General features: G+C 48.5%; 1 protein-coding gene across 4 annotated transcripts in view; it reads right to left on the reverse strand.

Moving 5' to 3' along the window:
* The window catches only part of LOC142585084 (uncharacterized), a 45,473-nt gene extending 26,878 nt beyond the window's left edge, over positions 1 to 18,595 (reverse strand). The window contains exon 1 of one of the 4 annotated variants that reach the window (XR_012829027.1): positions 18,439 to 18,595. Coding sequence is in view for 1 of the 4 variants with exons in the window: in XM_075695582.1 (XP_075551697.1) it covers positions 7,764 to 7,777 (14 nt within the window). In the remaining 3 variants the exon portion in view is untranslated. Of the gene's footprint in view, positions 1 to 7,763; positions 8,504 to 13,494; positions 14,557 to 18,438 lie in introns of those variants that run through there. The other 3 variants (XR_012829025.1, XR_012829026.1, XM_075695582.1) reach the window with 3 other exon arrangements.
* Between the last annotated feature and the right edge of the window lie 3,006 nt (positions 18,596 to 21,601).

Raw genomic sequence — 21,601 nt, forward strand, 5'->3', positions numbered from 1 at the left:
TAAGTACGGCCTCTGTCGTAGAGACGTGGCTGCTGTCGGGGCGCGAGTTCATAATCCTCAGTGCCCCTCACGGCAGGATGCGCGGAGAAGGATGCCACATTGGCTCGAAATCTGGTGGTAGGCGGAAGCTATGAACGCCTGGATGTGTCATTTGCGCGTGCAGGCTGAGCTCTTCCCGAACTATTTGTCGGATCGTTGATGCAACATCGAAGGGCTGGTTGCTGTCCCCGCTTGCAACTGTCGTCACATTGGCTAGCCTGCCAAACTTTGGCGTGATGCGCCTCGTCTTCAATTGCTCGAAAGTGCGACAGTGCCGAATGATGTCAACGACGGAAACCAGGTTGTCTTCTGCGATGAGGAAATTGTAAACATCTTCGGCAATTCCTTTTAGGATGTGCCCGACTTCGTCTTCCTCAGACATTCCGGAGTCCACCATCCTACAGTTTTATTACTGCCTCAATGTAGGTCGTGCAGGTTTCGCCTGGAACTTGCGCGCGTTGCAGTAGCGTCTGTTCTGCCCTTTTCTTTTTCGTCGCGGAGTCACCGAATCGCTCGTTGATTTCCGAAACAATTCTTCTCCATGTTGTGAACGTTTCCTCGTGATTGTCGAAACACAACAACGCAGTATCCGTTAGAAAGAACGCGACGTTCGAAAGATGAGGAGCGCTGTTCCTCTTGTTGGCGGCACTCACCCGGTGATAATAGATGAGCCATTCCTCGACGTCTTCGTCCGATCTCCCGGCGAAGGGACGCGCATCTCTCAGTTGTAGAACAGAACTGGTCGGCGCAGCAGTTGGAATAGGCCGTTGTTCGTCTACGTCGTGGGACATATTCAACTCCAGTGGGAGTCCAGCAAGGCGACGGCTCCGTCGAAGAACTTGTGGTTCAGCCTCCGTCTTCGGGTGTCGATTACCCCGCATCTTCCACCACAACTGCTACGAAGAGTTGCGAATAAATGGCTTTATTTACAGGAGATGGACGATGATCGTAGCGTGATCGTAGCGCAGCCCGGTCTCTCAAACTCCTCGTTCTCTTCGTCTTCTTTCTTCTTGTACCTGCCTTTCGTATCCGTTACAATATTTTGCCTTCCGAGTCGGTATGAACGGGAGCGCGGCTTGCAATCACTGCAGCGGCGAGGAGACTATAGAACCCGTACTTTGCCACTACCCTCGATCAGACAGTCCTGGAATCCCGACATGAACTGTCATCGTACCGAAAGTCGGTCAAGGCTTTGTTGACCTTTTTACGTGGCAGTGGCCTATTAGAAAGAGTATAATGATCCCGTCCTTTTTTTCACGCTTGTCTTTTTGTCCCCGCTCTTCTTTCCATGCTCATTTCCCCTTTCTCTTCCATTCGTGCAGGGTAGCAAACCGTAGGCTTTAACTCTGGTTAACCTCCCTGCCTTTCTCTAATTTGCATCTCTTTCTCTCGTGTGAGGTGCGCTTCCAAGCGCCTCATCGCATCGCTATTAGAAGAGCGTGTTTGGATCGCACCGCTGGTACGAGTTGTTGAGGTCGTACCCGCTGGTACGATTTGTTGGGAACTCGGCGCTGACGCCCGTGGTTGTACCTGGGTCGCAAGCCCCAAGGGTAGCGTTGGCCTGGCGGCCTGGGGTACAACTGGAAGCATCCGAAGGTCCCGGCAAAGCATGAGTCGACTGGTAACAACAAAACAACTTGTTTATTTTAACATCGCAAAGAGTTGGCGGTCAGGTTGACCGAAGTAGAGAGACGGGAGTGCACTTTACTCAACAGAAGAAATCGGAGCCCTCTTTTTGGCGTCCGGGGGCAGCTGTTTTTATACTCTCGCAGTTGAGGGCAAGAAGGAACCCCTCAATAGACGAGCACGTGATTGTACAATGGGCTAAGGTGACGCACACTGTCGTAGCGCCGCCGGTCGGGCACAAAGACTGGGAGGAGAAGGTAACTTCGGCTCTCGTAGCGCCTCTGGTCAGGCACAATGACTGGGAGGAGAAGGTGACCCCCTGCTGTCGCATCGCCGCCGGTCGGGCACAATGGCACATACACTCACACACGCACATGAAGACACGTGGCATCGGAACATGCCTGGAAACGCCTGGAAACGCCTGGAAACGCCTGGCGGGGAGCGTAGCGGCGACGCCGAACGGGCCAAAATGTCTGCCGCTTTGTTGCAATCGCGCCGGCTAAACCGCGCGTCGTAGGCGAAACGTAACAAGCGCCAGCGACGCACCGAGCATGGCGAGACAGCTCGTCTCTCGTGCACATGACAGCGCCCGGGTCCCCCTGTCCTATGAGAAGTAACGGAGTGGCTCCTGGTCATCGAGACGCGTGAAAGTGTGTTCAGTGTGGAGAGGTGCTTGACTGTGGGATAGGCTCCAGCGAACTCTACTAGCAAATTGTGGGCAGGCGTTTCAGTCTCGAGTTTGCGGGCACAAGTTCGCCCAGAATAAATCAGTCTGTTTAGTGTGCTTTGTTGAAGAGTGCTACATCCTTGGTGAACGTGCTGGGCATGATTGGAAGTCCCCAGTACGCAAGAGAGCGGAGCCCCGACCTCCAGCGATTGGAAAACGGAGAACTGACTTCAGTAGACCAGCGCACAAGCCGCCGCCTCCGAGGAGACCCGCCTGAATTCGAACCGCTTCCTGTCGCTGCAGCAGTGCAGGCGACAGTTACCACAGATGGCACAACCATGACCAGCCCGGTGGCACCATCCCAGTTCGTCGTGTGCCCACCACGCACGCCTGAGTCCTCCCAAGGAGATACGTTTGAAGATGTAGAAGACTGGTTAGAAGATTTAGAGCGAGTCACAGATTTCAACGGCTGGGACGAGGCACGGAATCTTCGCATCGTGTACATCGTGTTAGCAGAGTCAGCGAGGACATGGTACGTGAACCACGAAGTGGTGCTATCTTCATGGAGGAATTTCAGCGACAGTCTCTTGCCATGCATGCCAGCACCGATCGAAGAGAGAAGGCGGAGAACGCTCTACACGCCAGATTCTAGCACACTAACGAGAGTGTCGGCATGTATGTCGAGGATATGACCCGTCTCATTAAGTGCGCTGGTCCAAACATGATGGAAAAGAAGAAATTACGCCATGTGATGCATGGCATTAAGCAGGAGCTGTTTGCAGGACTCGTTCGCAGCCCACCACACAGTGTTGCTGAGTTTCGCACCGAAGCAACGACCATAGAGAAGGCGCTGCAGCAGTGTGCCCATCACTACAATCGGGATGTCAGCAGTGCACCAGCCGACCTCCTGTCAGCAGGCCCAAGCAGTTACACCAAAGCACTAAGAGAACTGGTGCGATCTATCGTAAAAGATGCGCTTCGAAAGCTGCAGCTACCGCAAGGCACGCCGACAGTTGCAACTCACGCCGCCATCATTCGAGATGAAGTTCGGCACGCCATATTGCAGACAGATTTTGAGGCACCGCCTGTGTATCTTGAACAACCGCCACCGGTACGTCGTGAGCAGGCGTACGCTGATATGTTATGCCAACCAACCGTGCATAATGCTCCATTCGCGACTCCCAGTAGTCGCCAGCCGATTTCGCGCAGTGAACCGCTTCTAGCAGAGCTTAGACCATGAAAAAGTGACGTGTGGCATGCACCCGACCGAACGCCACTCTGTTTCCACTGCGGAAAAACTGGACACCTTTATCAAATGTGCCCATATCGCAAAGCAGGTCTTCGCGGCTTTACACTAAATGCACCTTGCCCGCGTAAGGGTGAAAGAATCATCGAAATTCAGGACTACTTGGCCAGACAACAGGACCCTACTGCTTGATATTAGCATTGGACAGCTGCGATCACAAGTGTCTACATGCTTCCGATCACCAAGTCCACGGCCATCCCTGATTTCACCAAGGCGTCGTTCACTGAGCCCACGTCAGGAAATCTAAAGCGCGTGACCTGTGGAGGCGAGGCCGATGACGTTTGAAAATGCCAAGATCCTCCATCAAGTTTACCTAGAAGCAACGATAAACAGAACTGGATGAATAAGATAAGTAAACAGAGGATTTGTTAAGAATTGCGTATTACCATAGACGGTCGTGAATTGACTGCCTTAGTGGACACAGGTGCTGATCATTCTGTCGTGATATATGCACTCGCAAAGGAACTGAAAAAAAAGTTTTAATACCGTGGAATGGACCTCAGATACGTACGGCTAGTGGGCATCACATTTCACCCCTGGGTAGATGCATAGCGACAATCGGCATTCAAGATTTTCCTTACGTCGCTGATTTTGTCGTGCTACCGGCATGTTCGAAGGATGCAATACTCGGGATGTACTTTCTTCTAGCAAATGGTGCCATAATCAACTTGCAGAATTCTAGTGTGTCGTTTTCGACGAAACAGGCTCTAGATATGCAAGGGTCAGAGGAACCAGAGCACGTTTTCTTGCGGGTTACCGACGATGACATAACCGTGGCACCACGATGCAGCATGCTTGTTCGCATAAGAAATGAAGCTTTTGTCGACTCGAAATGTATAGCGGATGCCAACATCGAGCTACTGTTAAAGAAAGCTATTTGCGTAGCCCAAGGAATTGTTAAGCTGCGCGACGGGTGTGCTGATCTATTGCTTACGTATTTCGGAAGTGAATTTCTGCATGTCGCAAAGAACACAGCCATCGCCTTTCTGCACAGCATTACTGCAGTCACAGATGTATGTAGCTTAGCGTCAAGGCCGCCTATTGCACACGTCATGCACAAACTACGCATGACGCCATAACATTAGTTTCAATCAGCCCAGGTCTGTCGCCAGTCCAGAAATAAATGATGAAAGACCTCATAAATGACTTCGCAGAATGTTCCTCCACCTCGTCTAAGGTATAGCGTGCACCGATCGTTAGACACCGTATAACAACAGACGAAGCAATCAGGCCAGAACACCAAGACCATTACCGAGTATCACCGACTGAACAAGAGATCAAAGAGTCAGGAATGCTTGAGGACGATGTCATTCATCCGTCAAATTGCCCGTGGGCGTCACCCATAGTCGTTGTGAGAAAAAAAGGACAATACATTGAGATTCTGTGTTGATTATCGGAAAATAAAGAGCGTAAGCGGGCGTGATGTATGTCCGCGACCACGCGTTGATGACACCTTGGATCGGCTACGACGTGCAAAACGTTTCTCTTCATTAGATATCAAGAGCGGGTATTGATAAATTGAAGTGGATAAAAGAGACCGCGAAAAACTGCTTTCGTAACTCCAGGCGGCTTGTATGCGTTCCAAGCGCTTCTATTCGGCCTCTTTTGTGCGCCGAGGACATTCCAGCGCATCAAGGATAGTGTCATCTCGGGTCTCAAATGGAAGTCATGCTTAAAGCGACAATAAGGCGAAACAATATATCAGTTTAGACTAATAAAGCATTGTTTGAGAACCCTACAGGCAGTCATTTCAAAATAATAGTTTGATCATTAAATGAGAAACTGAAGGTCGAAGTATCAGTATTTGAATTTCGCGCCGAAACCCCGACGTCCGTACGTCAGTGTGACATCAGGAATTCCAAAGTATATTTTCGCATTTGGGCCGCGTTGACTGAGTAAAGCTTCCCGAAACTTGCCGTGTTTAATATTTGGTTCCTTTAGAACACAATGTAGTCAATCTGTACCGCTATATAAGTAGGCCTTAGAATATGCCATCAAAATCCATGACGTCACAGCGACAAGGTGCGGGAACTTCGAGGAGGCGTCGCCACCCATCTTTCGTTCTTGCGCTTTGTCTGGCTTACCAGGCGTATTATTGTGGTAAGAGTGTTGTTTTTAGTGTCGCATACAGGTAATTTACTGATGCAGAAGAAATCATTTTTTTCTTTAGTATCCCTTTAATTTACCTAGACGAAGTGGTGATATTTTCCGCAACATTCGACCGCCATGTGCAGAGGCTGCGTTTAGTGCTTCAAGCTATCCGCTCGGCAGGCCTGACCATTAAACCGAAAAGTGCCAGTATGGATTCCAAGAACTTCGTTCCAAGAACACCGCCTTTCCGGAGCCACCGCCCTACCATCTGAGCTAACCCGGTGGCTAACATATGGCAGGGAGAAGTCGAATATCAACAACTCGAAGCAAAGACAAGAACTTTGACGTAATAGTTCTGCGGATACCCGCAAGGTGGAGAGAGCCACGTAGCTGAGCCAAGTCCATCAGCGCAATCAAAGGGTTATAAATTAAACAGATATACCTCAACAATTTCGAGCATGGCCTGGTACACTGCAATCTAGGCGTTCTTGTAGAAGGATCAAGCCTATTGCGCAATTCCGCAGCTTAAGAAGCGATTTCGCGTAACTATAGAGCATATATCGTATAAAGCTTCTTTAACTGCGGTACCCCTCGAATCGGCTGAGGTAAAGGAACATACCGACAAAATCCTTAAATTATGTTATCTGGAAAGCTAATTCTCGTTAAAAATAAGGGCATGCTATTATGCGCACCACAGTATCGTCGCTTCATGTTGCCCTGTAACCTGCGAGTCGTCTTTCGACTTAACCAATAGCTCGCGCCACCTATGTTATGCGATCTGAATATGTACACCCCGAATAAAGACATACTCTCCGCTCGGCTGGTCCCATGTTCAACTCCCTCTCCATTAACAACGTAACATACCACTACCCGGTGGCACATACCCTGTAACCCAAGTTCATGTTAAAGAGGTTCATCGAAGAGCGCCACATACCCAGTACCCGAGTTTGTGCAATGCTTGGTTTAGAACCATATTCCCTCAGCACAGTACCGCGATACTGTACCCATTGGACCATGGATTACCGGGTGGTCAAAGTTGGCGTAAAAGATAAACTGTTAGATCCAACATATTTGGACGATAGATATATGCTATGGTCTAAAAATGCTATTCGCATAATTATTTGTTGCCTTTGACAGGAGTAGACATGATGGGAGAACAGGAAAGTATTCAGCAACTTATCATTCAATATAAGCACGAAAATGACAGCACGCGTAGATAATCCTTGCGTTCGAGTAATTCGATTTGAAAGACCATTTGAAATGACAGGCCATGTTCATAGTTTGCGGTCTTTCATCGATGCGGCCATCGCACAGGCATTAGAACTATCAGCAGCGTGGGCGATGCGTTGCAATGAAGAAGCACAAAGAGCAGATATAACTGACTCATGCGCCTGAACTGGCGTCCGTCGAAACGGAAGCGCCGAGCATACAGCGCATCCCATTAACGTTTGCGATCTTACCTTTTATCTATTTAAAAGAGTCGAACGTCGTCACTGAAATTTTTCATCTGTGCACTGTCCCTGGGTCGCCCCAACATTGAAATTGATGGTGTGCATATTTGTGGTTGCAAAACAAACTTAGTTCCCGTCGATCTTTGCTTCAATGTCTGCTTGCTTTCCAGCCTGACAGAACACTATGAAGCATGAAAACACATCTCCCCGCCGCGATGGCTTAGCGGCTATGGTGTTGCGCTGCTAAGCACGAGGTCACAGGATCAAATCCCGGCAGCGGCGGCCGCATTTTGATGGGAGCGAAATGCAAAAACGCCCGTGTCTCGGGCATTGGGGACATGTTAAAGGTCCCCTGGTAGTCAAAATTAATCCGGAGTCTTCCACTACGGCGTGTCCCATAATAAATCGTGGTTTAGGTAAGTAAAACCCTAGAATTCAATTCAAAACACATCTAACAATCGCAGCATAGCCATCTTGGGGATCACATTCATCAGCATTTTCATCGCACCGATAATAGTGCCAGTAGCAAATCTCTAGTATGCACTCCGTTTCGATAGCAAAAACTTAATAAGGAAGCACTAACCTGCAAGGTCGCATAGAAAATTCCGTGGGCTGTGCGGCGTCGCTTTCGCTGAATGGAAAAAAAAGCACAGGTGGACCGATTCTTGGGCAGCCAAAAAATTGACGACATACATTTCATGATGCTCGCATACACTTTTGTGCCCTGCAGAGACTTGCAGTGATCATTGTTAGATGACTGTAAGGAATTTAGCGTCAAGGATCGCCAGGCTTCTCTGCAAATTATCAGAAGTTTTGTTCATCCATGGACATACATTCTGAGCTGCGCGCTGCTGTTGTCAGTGCAGAATGAGGGCGGATGCATTCTTGCTGCTATAGGCAGTAGATGAAGCAGTCGTGTCCAGATGACCTAGAGAGAGATGGTATCCAGAAGTGTCACGTCTGTCGGCAAATTCGCAGGTTTCTATAACGAGGAATGGAAGACCGGGCTGCCTGCCGAAATTGCCACCAATTGCAAGATTTGAGTTGGCCGATGCGAGTCAGTCAGAAGCACTGAAAAAACATGGATGCTAGCATGGGCTCTGAGCTTAGAAGCACGGTCAAGGAAAAGACTTAGCTCGCGGGCGAAGCTGAATTATACGTGGTGCGGGGACACTCAATCGCGGCCAGAGGCACATACTCACGAAGGCGAGAGGCATTCCGCTGCGTTTTATCGGTTAACATGAGGTTGGGAGGGCAACCATCGTAGTGCAAAGCCAATCATCACATGATCCGAGGCGCTATCAGGCGAACAAAAAATGTTGACTGAAGCGTTTCAAGAGCAGCGAACGCAGAGCGTCGTCTTGCGGAAAAATCTACAACTAAAGCTTTGCAAATAACTGGGCGAAAAACCTACCCACAGCTATCTATACAACAGCCAAATACCGATAGAAATGTTACCATGTATGTACGTGCCTTGTCAGAAACATTTTTCTTACGTGGTTACTCAATTCTGCGCAGAAGCGGCCCTGCGATGCAATAACCGCACATAGATCCCCTTTTCATTTTCAAGCATAGAGTTGTTCTACTAACTCTATGTTTTCAAGCGAAGCTTGTACTGTCTCACTCGTATCGGCGTCGCTGTTGCCGTACTAAAAAACCCAAGCCGCGCTAAAATAAAAATTGCTTGTCGGGCAGTGGATTTGAACCACCTACATCCGAGTTGCGAGGCCACCACGCTAACCGATTCAGCCACGGCTGGTTCATCGCACGTGAACTTTAAAGCAGGGTTTCATTTGCATGAAGAATTAGACGCAGCGCAAGGCGCGAGCCAATCACAGGCATCCCCTTCCTCCGGAGGAGGGGAAGGCGGTAATCGCACGTTTGCTTGTATCTCGCCCGCCGTTTCCCGCCAGTTCAGGCCCGGCAGTCAGATAAGGGGGACGCGTTTGGCTTGTTCTGCAGAAGAGCAGGTTGCGTCGAAGGAACGGCAGCAGGTGCGGGCCGCGCCAGGCCCCGCACACTCTCAAGTTCAACAAATGGTCACAGAGGGCGAAAAGTCAATCGAGGCGCGTTTCAGCGTAAGCGCGCAAGTGCATCTACTGTAATTTGGTCGAATACTTTAATTTGTGCTTTCTCTGTTAGGGGCGCTGAACATGCCGTATTTTTTACTTTACCCAAACCATTGACATAAACAATCGAGGTGTCTAAGGATGTTTTGTTACCTCAGACAAATAGGCAGTTGATTTTTTTTAAATTCAATTATTGAAGCTGCTTTTTAGTCATAGCGTCAAGGTTTTTGTACTTGATTAACCACCGACAGCCGACAGCCTATTGGTATCGATGTGTTTCCTGGCCGTTGGCGTTCGAATACTACGGCGGTAAAACATTTTCGAAAGCATGCTGGTTTCGTCTGCGAGTCATTACATAGACTTGCTGTAAAGAGGTCTAGTCTTCGCAAAATATAGTGCCTCATTTTGTTTTGGGCGTTGATTATCATAATGAATGCGGCGGAGGTTGAGGGAGTAAGCTTGAAGGTACGTTTTTATGCCGTTGATCTCCATAACACCGTAAGTACGCAAACCGATGTCGCAGAACACCCGATGCATCATTGTGTGTTCTCCGTCATCGCTTGCTTGCTGTACGCCTACTAATTCTTCATTTCTTCTTCAAGTGTTGTACCCTCCTTTTGTCCTTGTTCTCTTGTGCTTCACTTACAGTATGTCGTTCCGTCAGCTGTAATGCGCATTTGCAAAACCAATACGTTTGATAAGACGCAGCTCATAATTTTACTACACACGTATTAAGCTGGCACATATGGTTCAGATACAGATGCCTGTTTGCGGACTTGCACGACGTTGATGCGGAGATTAGGATAATTATGACACCCGTAAGGAAGAGGCAGCTGACGGCCGTAAGCTGTTGCGTTCTTTCCGCCAAACTACCCGGCCTGGTAGTGCTGTAAAGATGCTGTACAAAAGTGACACGCGGTGACAGGGAAATTATTATACTTAGCAGCCGACCGTACGTTTTGTAACTTAGGTCTTCTTTCTTGTGCGCTTGTGCTACCCTTATTAATGAGCCATTTCTTGACTATGTTCTTGACTATGTAACTGCGTTTGTGTGGATGCGTAGACGTGTGCTCTTTGTTGTACTTGTAAAATGCAAATAAAATATTTTCAGGCTTACGCAATCTTTGGTGTCGTGTGCGTTTATTCCAGTCGAGGCCATCGTGCCACCTGGAAACCGCATTCTGTCAGTAGCCCTACACGAAATGCAACAGCTGGAGCGCGGCGGCACAACTCGGGGTAACGGCGGCGTAATAAACGAAAACCCGCTCGGGATGCCCTTAAAAGTCAGTTCAGAGTGTGCCTCAACTCGATATGACTCAGCGCTACATGTATTCTGCTGCGCCTCGATCGTGCTACCGCCAGTTTGGTTGCTGTGTGGCAAACGTAGCGCCTATATATATATGTAGGCGCTACGTCTGCCACACAGCAACTAAACTGGCGGGTGCAGGATCGAAGCGCAGCAGCCAGAAACCCAGTAAAGCCACAGAACACCTGGTAAAGCCAACGGCCATACTGTGCAAAAGCCGTTTCCGTTTCCTGTTGTACAGCGCCACCTGTGGTCGCATACTTTAGTTCACGACGCCACCGCTACGCTTATTTCCGTAGCACTGTGGAATGTACAGTTTCCCTTCTCTAAGTTTGTATAGGTGTTCTGTGGCCGCGCGTCGTTCGTTCGACCGAAGAACAGGCTGCGTTTTATTAACTCCGCCGGGAACTCGTGCCCCTCTTCACAGTAGTGAAAGGGCGGTCATTTTTTATACGCTCAATTTGACACCTCCAAACAACGGTTTAAGAGCTTGGAACTTAACGCAAAAGCTCACAGTAGTTTCTTTATGCAATTAACATTCATAGAATACTTCACGCACTTTTCGGCATCTGTCTGTCTACCTACCTACCTATGTCCGTCTCTAACCGCTTCCCCCGACCCACGCCAAATTGGCTCACTAGGCAGCCAATGGTATAAGCATAGCGCTTTGGACTGCTGTCCCGGGGGGACCGGTTTTGAAACCAACCGTCGGGCCACCTTGGATCACTGAATGTGTGACACTGGGTATGTGCTTCAGTGCACCTTTTTCACTTCAACTTGGGTCACCAGGTATGTGAAGCGCTTCAATGAACCTATGTTACGCCAACTCGGATCAGTGGATATGTGCCACCCTTCAATGACAAAAAAATCTCACAATTTATCCGGTGCTGGGCGGAATCGAACACACGTCGTATATACTCAGGCAGTCTTATCTGAATAAGTATTCGCCCACGTGTTATGCACAGGCTTCGCGGCGGCGGCGTTAGATGGCGCACATGTCTAGAAGGAAGCGTGAGAGGAGCCTGGCTGCATACGCGCCTTATACATTACACGTTTGGGCGGGGAAATATTTGCTACATTCCTTCAATTGTAATTGCATCATCGTCAACATTCATAATGGGATGGGCTAGGTCGGAAATTTTATATACTGGAGCAAGGTTTATGTTGCAGGTAGCTCAGCGAAGCAATTACTAATTAGTTACCAGCCACGGTGGCATGGCGGCTGGCGTTGCGCTGCTAAGCACGAGGTGGTGGGTTCGATTCCCGGCCGCATTTTGATCGGGGCTGATTGCAAAGAGGCTAGAGTACCGTGCATTTGGTGCACGTTAAGGAACCCCAGGCGGTCATAATTACTCCGGAGTCTCCCACGGCGGCGTGCCTCCTAATCGAAAATAAACATCCTTCAGTTGGATATATCATAAAATGTTGTCTCTGTCTCGGCAATTCCACAATCACAAGAATCGATCACGTATAATCACTGATTACACACCTGTCGCGAGAAAGAATTTAATAGCATTACCGTCGCCAATCATCTCCATATGACCAATGCACCACTAATTTTTTTCTGTACTTTTCTATATCCTTATCCATCGATCTTGTAATATCTATAGTCTATAACTATGTTTATTAACTTATTCCAAACAAATCACGTGTGCGTTCACACACCGTCCATTGTATGTGTACTGAAAGCTTATCGTTGATGGCATAATTTACTAGTTGTCTGCCCAGTTTTCGTTTATTTTTTATTGGGATTTTTGTGCTCGAGATACTGAACACGTATATTATTACTGTTTTTAATTGTGGTAACGCCCGTTAGGGCGGCAACTATATAATAACTATATAGTTGTGTAGTATCAACTATATATGCAATTATTAAACGAGTAAATAATTGCATAATTTATCATTCTACATTTGATGCACAATTTCTCGCTCCAGCCTTGAGACCGGCACGCCGCAGAAAACGGCGAGCAAGCTCGCGCAGCAGAAAATACGAATTTTCTTTAATCCGCAAAGAAAAAATTACGGTAGAACGCATATCACGATGTCTGTCGACGGTAACGCGAATAGCAATCGAGCAATGTAGCGAGAGGTCACATTCCTGAAGTCCCGTTTACTTAACAAGTGCAGTGATAATTCTGGAACGCTCTTTGATTCCGCTATATGCTGCATATTCAGATATCCTACCACCTTGCAATGGCATTCGCTTGTCAAGGTCGCCCATGAGCATGGGGTGCAGTGGATGCATGATAGCGTCTGTGTAACGACGACGCATTGATTATGATTGCATCACAACGACGGCCTAATCATGATTGAATGGCGACAGCATGATTACGATAGAACGACAAACAAGGAATAACGTCGGTGGATCGACGATGGTGTTGTGACAACAGCATTACGACAATGGGATGACGACGGTGAAATGACGGCATGAAGAGTATTTGAATAGGCCGCGTCAGAGTTGGGCCCGAGCTAAGCTTCGCATTAGAGAGTAGAACTCGATAGCATTCAAAGATTCCTGACTGCTTGTCACCCTTCCCGGCAATCGCAGCTTGCGGATGCGCGCAGGTGAGTGCGATAGTGTTGTTGCAAGGGGCCAAGCGGGCCGCGCCGCTCTTTGAATGGTAGAAACGCTGGGAAAAGGGGTTTGTGTTTGAGTTTCCGCGTAACAGAATTATGGTTTGTGGCATATTCAAATTAAACTCCGACGGCATCATGTCTGCAGGGTGTGTTTAGGTCGGACATTACGATTTCTCTGACGCTTTTTACTGTGAGGAATTCAATTAGTTTTGTAACGCCTCTGCGCCACTCGGAGGGCCTGCGTGGTTGTGGTTCGGAATAATTTTTCGTGAAACGACGTCCAACGCCGGCAACGATTTTTTTTCAGACACAGAGCCCTTAACCCTATCGCGTTAAAACGTAAAGTTGAAAGAGCATCTCACAACTGTCCGACGCCAGCACTGGCGGGGAGACGAGCCTGAGGACACGGCGAGTATCAAAGCCAGCTGGAGGACAGGGCGAGCCGAGCCGTCGGTAGCGCGCCGCACAGGCCGTCTCCGGTAGACGGCTCCCACGCAGTGGCGTGGCCGACAGCACTTAATTACCTGGCATCGGGATATGGATCCGAGGCCGTTGGGACCCCAGGCTACCCTCGAACTCCGGGTGGTCCTCGCTGCGAAGGCACGGCAGGAAGGAACAATGGCTAGCGACGGGCGCCTTAGGTAGTAAAGCGTCGCTGCGGCGACGCCATGTACCACGTCCAGTCCGCACTGGTTCTTCACCTTCGGAAACGTCGCCTTCCGAAGTCGATGGCTCGAGATATCCGCGTCGTGGCCGATCCTGGCTCACCTGCCCGGTGTTCTTTCTTGCGCGCGCAACTCGACCTCGGCCCGCCCTCCTCGTGCCTTCCACCTCCGTCGTCTTTTCTCAGCCGCGAAACGTGCGTTGCACACACGGAACCTTGCTACTGCTCTTCGCACGAAACGGCGACTTTTTTTTTCTTCTTTACTTGAGTTACGATAACCCGCCAAAGTTAGCGTCTGACAAAGGTGACTGATAAACGAGCGGCGACAGCTAGGACGCGATGTACCCTTCAAATACTGCCGTTTCGCAGTTTGAATAAGATTGGGAGGTGTGCGCATGTGGCGCGAGCTTTCGTTTGGGAGTAACTCATGGCCGTGAACAATCATGTACGGACTGTCGCGATGACTATGACGTCATTGACGGCGGAAAAAGCGACGGGTCTTCGAAAGTCGCAGAAGATAGCGAACAATCTAATATGAGAGATTGTAAGATCCCTGTTGTATGCAGCGGCATAAGATTTCGCTTACATTTTCATGACAGCATTGTATTTAGACTACGAACGTTTTCTTATCGAGTTCGAAAAGCGTTGCAGCGACCATATAACAGAAGACATACTTGTATTTCGTAAAAGGTGCTGCAGGGTCACATTAACACATTGTGTTAAGTTTATAGATGAATCAATCAATAGATCCCCATTTTAAATTAATGAGAAGCTTTGATACAGACAAACTATGCCCTTTGTAGCTGCCAGAGGCAAGTTGGGTGAAGTAATACTAAACCCGCTTCCATTCCACCTTTCGAAAGCAAATGTACAGCGAAGCTGGTGCGGACGCTAGACGACGTTGCGCAAGCACGTCACCACAAGCGATGTACGTCACGCGCACACGCATGTGTGCGGAATCGCAGCATATATCCTCATTCTTCTAGGCTATCCGCCAAGTGCAAGGGCCTTATTGAACTAAATTAATGTTGAAAAGTAAGTTGCGTCAGAAAAAGCACAAAGTAGGACTTACACAAGTTGCAGACATGATAGTTCCTGATTGTTATTCGAATGTACGAAAATATATAAATCTGTTACGCGGGAACTGAAAGACAAAGCCCTTTTCCAGCAGCCGTTTGAGGTCTGTCCGAGTGGTCACGGCAGCTAGGTGGCGGTACCGTTAGCACAGCATATGTCCTCATTCTTGTAAGCCCTAGCTACGCCTAGCGGAAGTGCGTTTTCAGAGTAATTTAATTTCTCAAAGTAACATGCGTCAGAAAGTTCATAAAGTACGATCTATACACAACCTACAGACATGATAGCATCAGATTGTAATTCGAATATACGAGAAACGTAAATCTGTTCCGAGGAAACTCCAACACAAACCCCTTTTCCAGCTGCCGTCTTTCTTTTTCCGGGGAAGGGGAGCAAGGAGCACGCCACTAAATGTTCAGGCCAACTAGAGGATAACAGCTTCGCTGTAAAACGCACATAGTCCTCTTGAAAGCAATGTGCTCCACAGAATGCAAAGGGGCAAGCACGTTGCATCTCCTGACCGGGCGGCAGAGGTTCCGTATCGACACTTTGGTCTAACACAGCCAAGTTCGACCCTATAACATATTTGTAATATTGTGCGGTTTTTACACAGAAAGCCTGTCTCACAACAAAAGGAAGTGTGCACAGCAACTCCTCGACGCAGACCATTTGGCTGAAACCATCATGATCGGTTTGTGTGGTCACAATGTGAAACAACTGCAATTCCCTCTTTTCTAGGTTTACGGGTTTCATATCCAGCACGACAGGGGGCAGGCGGCACACAAACGCAAGTCCCAAAAGACGTCTGGTCTCACCCTGTGGAATAGTCCACTAAATTTAGCGGGTAGCTAAGCGAATATGAGTAGCAATGATGTTTGAAAATATAGGACCCTCCAGTGTACCTCGAGTTGGTACAAATCTGCTACTCAGTTAAACAGCTTTTTGATACATTTTACTCGGAAACACACAAGAAAGCTACTACATAAGCTGGAAACATGAGGCGTCTTTGTTATATTCGAGCACATTAAGGAATCGTACCCGCCCTGAGGGACGACAAAATATGTTTCTTGTTAAACTTGTGTCCCAGACACGGGTGACCGGAAGCCTTCTGGGGTCACGGACACAGTCCGGATAAAAGGGTCTGTACATGCGCACTAGTGTGGCCCCACAAAGGCAGGCAGAAACTCCCTTAGTAGCTGTCGACATCTGAAAGATATTGGGAACGGATCGGTAGACACAACTGCGTGTTGTTTTACAACGAAGCTGTTTATGGCTAGGCTTTCGTGCATTTTTCGTGTGCGTGTGGAAAAACCGCGGGCCGATCTCGAACATAGTGCAGAAAGCTAGGGTCCAAGCTCAATGGCACCTACCCCTGTGGTGTCAGGGTAGTGGGCTCCGGGACCTGTAACGTGCCCTTGAACGACCCTTGTCATACCTGGGACCCAAAGAGCTCCCAGGTATAAGGATAAAAACAGATACTACCATGGGATCTTAGCCCGAAAGACCGACCCGCGTCGGCCATGTCTACGCTCGCACCGCACTCTCTCTGTCGGCGTTCCAAGCTCTTGCGCATCTAGTTTCCTTCCGCTCTCCTGTGGTGGCGGTCCCGTCAGAACATCACGCGTGCTTAGTTTCCTCCGGATCCTCGGGGCGGTGATCCCGTCTTCCACGCGAATGACAATAAGTGTGTGTGCGTATCTTTTGTCACGATGACCACCGATCAAGACAATAGATGAGTTCGTACATTTGTTCAAAATTATGTGTCACCTTTACAGCGCAACACAGGACAAGGACAAAAGAAGGTATAAAACGACGACAATATGTGAATGTCGTCGTTTTATACCTTCTTTTGTCCTTGTCTTGTGTCACTAGAGTGGAATGGCGCATGATTTTCCTTTTCTCTCACGGCTTCGTCACTTTCAGTGCTTGATGATAAGGCTGCATTAATCACAGCGTTGGCTTTGACGCATGCATGTCGCACTCTCGAAAAATACCTATAGCACTGGAAAGACGAGACGCGAAGAAGGCGACATAAAACACAAGTGCTTCATCGTATTGCGCGTACCACATCTCAGAAGCGGTGACCACGGATTAGAGCTACGGGTATTCGTAGAGCGACCGCCAAAACTTCATCGCGGCATGTCCGCTACAGACTTGTACCGGCGTGAACCAAATGGCAGTGCGACTATCCTCTATATCCGCAAAAGCGTACAACGCCGGCGACTCCTGTTCGAAAGGAAACAAAACAACATTGGGAACGCAACACGGAATGCCAGCGATTCTTGCATCGCTTGCCCCGTCCTCGGCTGTACATTGGAACACGAAAGTATACTCACTTCCCGGCGCATGCCTCTGGGCGTGGCCTCCGGAATCACAACGGCGTATCTCCACCGGTGCGATCTCGGGTGCTACGCGCTGGGTAAACGGATGACGGATGCCGTCGCGTATATCTTAACGCGTATAACCAATAAATGCGTCCACTAACTTCTGAAATATGTATATTTGGACCCACCTGCGTGGAAAAACATCCGCGCAAGTCCTCAATAAGGGCAACATGATGAACCGTGCAAGTACGGATGTTTAGAAGAGTGCCATTTCGAGAGGATGAAATATTTCATTTCTTTTCGGCGGATAATTTTCCAGCTAGGCGTGTTCACATTTTTTCGTGACGAAATGCTATCAGTGAGCACCTGCACCCCTTCCCGATGCGCCTCCCCATATGACAGTTCACCATAGACACTGCCGTGCCCTGCGTAAACCGAACAGTTTAGTGAACGGGCTTTAGCGCTTACAGTCCCGAATACAAGGGGCACTGTGGACGACCGACTCACCGAACTCATCACCCTTACCGAACCCTTTAAGTTGCTATCACACCAGAACAGAACAACGAAACATCGAGCAAGCCCAGACGCCGACTACTGGCCGTCTCGTCAGACAAAGAAGACCATTTTTACACTTGCTAGACACCGACGTCAACATGAATGTCCGAAGTCGCTGCTGTGACGGCCTTGTTTGGTGGATATAGCCGACGGGGCTTGTCAGCCAACCGGTCCTGATGTCACGCGACGTTTCTTTTCGTGTGCTCCCTGTCGCGATACAACACCATTCATTTGGGACAATGAATGCTCCTGCTCTTAACGCACTAAAAGCGTGCCCAAAGCGAATATGGCCAAAGAGCGCCAAAAGAGAGGCATGAATGAGAATCGCGGCAGCAAACGAAGAGCTCAAAAATAAATAATGGTACCTTGAAATAGCCAAACGTACGTGTGTGCCGTATCCACTCGTCGGCCATCTCCCAACACTCATCGAGGTCTGAAGTCGGCGCAATGTGGCATTGACCCCTTTGACAAAAGTACTCAAACGCAAAATGAGCGCTCTTTTGGATCCTATTGTGTTAAACAATAACTCATCCCCAAAGTTGCAGTGTTCACAACTCAGACGACTCCTGTGCTCTGGTAATTTGAGCACTGGCAGCGTACAACAAAGCACATTTGATAAATAAGTCAACTGCGTTAGCAGGAAACGGTCCCGTGAGTAACGTACCACTTGAAAAAATAGGAATGCTTACGGTCTGCCAGCGGTCACGTGCCCTCAGATCCGGCGTTTAGACAACGCCTCCGGTTGGAAACTGGGCCTCACGCCCGAGAGCGCGACAAGCTGACTGCGACTACTGCTGCTTCGAAAAGAAGAACGCGCAATTCGATGACGATAGAGATATTTTGCTGCACGTGCAGCGTTTCTGCTTCGTCTTTCTTTCGGCACCTTTCAACACGAAACAAAATAGCCAGAGATTAGAAAATTACTACTGTGCTTTCGTCTATGGTTCTGCCAACTGGAACGCCGTCGACACCGTGTAGGTAAGCTCTATAGGTTCATTACATGTCCTTCGCTGGTGCTGAATGGATTTTATTTTTGGTAGTCGTTCGACTAATTATGTTGTCTTTGGAAGTCCGTGGAGGACAAATAATATGGAGAAGAAGGCCACATCTATAAAGGGAAAAGCGCAGAAGATGGGACAGGGGAGTGGCAAACAGCGGGCTGCGTGTGCATGTTTGCTACTCCTTGTCCTTCGTGTTTAGCGCGCTTCCATTCAAGGATGTGTTCTTGCCGACTAGCTGGAATGTAAATCTTTGTGAAGAAGACGAAGCGAGAGCAGCCACAGAGATGAGACCATAGATCATTTTTCCTTATTCTGGCGCCGTTCTTTTTTTCTTTAAGGAAAAATATTTTAGAATCAACGTTCAGACAACTTGGTTTGAACTGTTCCATTCTGAATATTCTTTCTCTAGGAGCCTCCTGTCTTGGAAACTACCAAAAGACGTTTGCTTGTGGTAGCTTTCTTCAAACGTTATTTTTATTCATTTACTCCTGACAATTTTACCAATTTCAGTAATAACAGCATCTTTCTAATACCATCCAAATCTTGGCCAATCCCCCAGTGGGCATGCGCCATCGTAGAAAAGAATCCAATCCAATCCAAGATGATATTACCGTGCACCCGGTTCGCGGCCTATCCCCCGCAGTGGGTTTGTGCCATTAAATAAGGCATCATCATATCATCATCATGTTTACCTTGCAATGTGAAATTTCCTTTGCAACGCAAAGGTATTGTGGCGCTAGTTTGAAATTATCCGTTTTCTTCTTTCAATGCGAGATTCGAATTTTTCGCATACTTCAGGTGTTTTGAGCCTATCTATCTAGCTAGCTAGCTAGCTAGCCAGTTACACTGACGCTGTGGCCCAAACTGGCAGACAACTTGATTGACTAGACATGTACTCGTGGTCATGACGCCATCATGGTCGTTCCATTGTCTTCACTCCAGCGTCATTGTCAGACTCTCGTCATGTCATCGTAGTCACGCCTTCTAAGCCGATTCAGTGGTCCAAGTGTTCTAATAGCTTAGGCTACTAAATATGTGCTAGTGTTCGGGATACCGTCGTGGTCGTTGCATCGTCGTCATTCCAGCTTTATCATCCGACTCTGGTCATGGCGGCGGCTTCACGTCATTGTCGTCATAAAGTCGTCAGGGATTCGTTGTCACACCGTTTTCGTGACGCCGTCATGGTCCTTCCATCGTCCTCACTTCAGCCCTCGTTATTCGACTCTCGTCATGCTGTCACCGTCACGCCATCGTCGTCATACAGTCTTTCCCAATCACGACGCACATTACCGTTGAGAGCGTATGCATCTCAGGCATTGTGCTGGACCCTTTCCCACCACCTGGCGAAACTCACTGCTGCAAGGCCCTGCTCGACATTTAGCGCTACTGTCAGTGCACATCGTGCATCGTTTAATTCAGGGTACGCACCTGCGGCCAAGCCAGTGTTTCCTCCGTGGTGTTTGAACCGTCCACAAGTACATATAATGATTCCAGGACTATAGAAGAAGACAGATCTACCGGCCACTGCTCTAAAAGAGCTGAGCTTACTTATTTTGCATGAAAAGTACAGCGACCACGTGCACATCTATACCGATGGATCGACTACATCGTGCAGTTCTGGTGGTGCGGTGGTTATACCAACGCGAGGAATGACACTTCGGTTCAAGACATCGCTTGTCACGACCTCAACGGCGGCAGAACTAACGGCCCTGTGTCGTGCACTAGAATTCATTGATTCTGAAAGACCTAGAAAATGGGCTGTGTTCTGTTATTCGAAACCGGCATTACAGTGCACGCAGTCAGTTCTCTGACGCGGATGTCATGACCAATTGACATACGAAATCGTGAACCTTTACTATCACGTCCAACAAAAAGGTCACGAGGTTGTTTTGGAATGGGAACCTGGCCATTGTGGAATCAGTGACAATGATTCCACCGATAACGCTGCTCGCACAGCACATCAAGAAGAGCACAGCGTTCCAATTCCGCTTTCGAGGACAGACGCCGCAAGGCAGCTTCAACACCTGGCACGCAGTCTCTCACTGACAGAGTGGAACTCGCCAACCTTACGACTTACACGACTGCATCGATTAAACCCCTCACTGCAACTACCTCCACTCAGACTTTCTCGACGTGAAGCTACGCTTCTCTGTCGCCTTTGGTTAGGAGTTGCCTTCACAAAGGCATCATCATCATCATCATCAGCCTAGTTACGCCCACTGCAGGGCAAAGGCCTCTCCCATACTTCTCCAACTACCCCGGTCATGTACTAATTGTGGCCATGTTGTCCCTGCAAACGTCTTAATGTCATCCGCCCACCTAACTTTCTGCCGCCCCCTGCTACGCATCCCTTCCCTTGGAATCCAGTCCGTAACCCTTAGTGACCATCGGTTATCTTCCCTCCTCATTACATGTCCGGCCCATGCCCATTTCTTTTTCTTGATTTCAACTAAGATGTCGTTTACCCGCGTTAGTTGCCTCACCCAATCTGCTCTTTTCTTATCCCTTAACGTCACACCCATCATTCTTCTTTCCATAGCTCGTTGCGTCGTCCTCAATTTCAGCAGAACCCTTTTCGTAAGTCTCCAGGTTTCTGCCCCATATGTGAGTACTGGTAACACACAGCTGTTATACACTTTCCTTTTGAGGGATAGTGGCAACCTGCTGTTCATGATTTGAGAATGCCTGCCAAACGCACCCCAGCCCATTCTTATTCTTCTGGTTATTTCAGTCTCATGATCCGGATCCGTGGTCACTACCTGCCCTAAGAAGATGTAGTCCCTTACACCTTCCAGTGCTTCGCTACCTATCGTAAACTGTTGTTCTCTTCCGAGCCTGTTAAACATTACTT

Source organism: Dermacentor variabilis, chromosome 6 (genome assembly GCF_050947875.1).
Source record: "Dermacentor variabilis isolate Ectoservices chromosome 6, ASM5094787v1, whole genome shotgun sequence".
Taxonomy (NCBI): Eukaryota; Metazoa; Arthropoda; class Arachnida; order Ixodida; family Ixodidae; genus Dermacentor; species Dermacentor variabilis.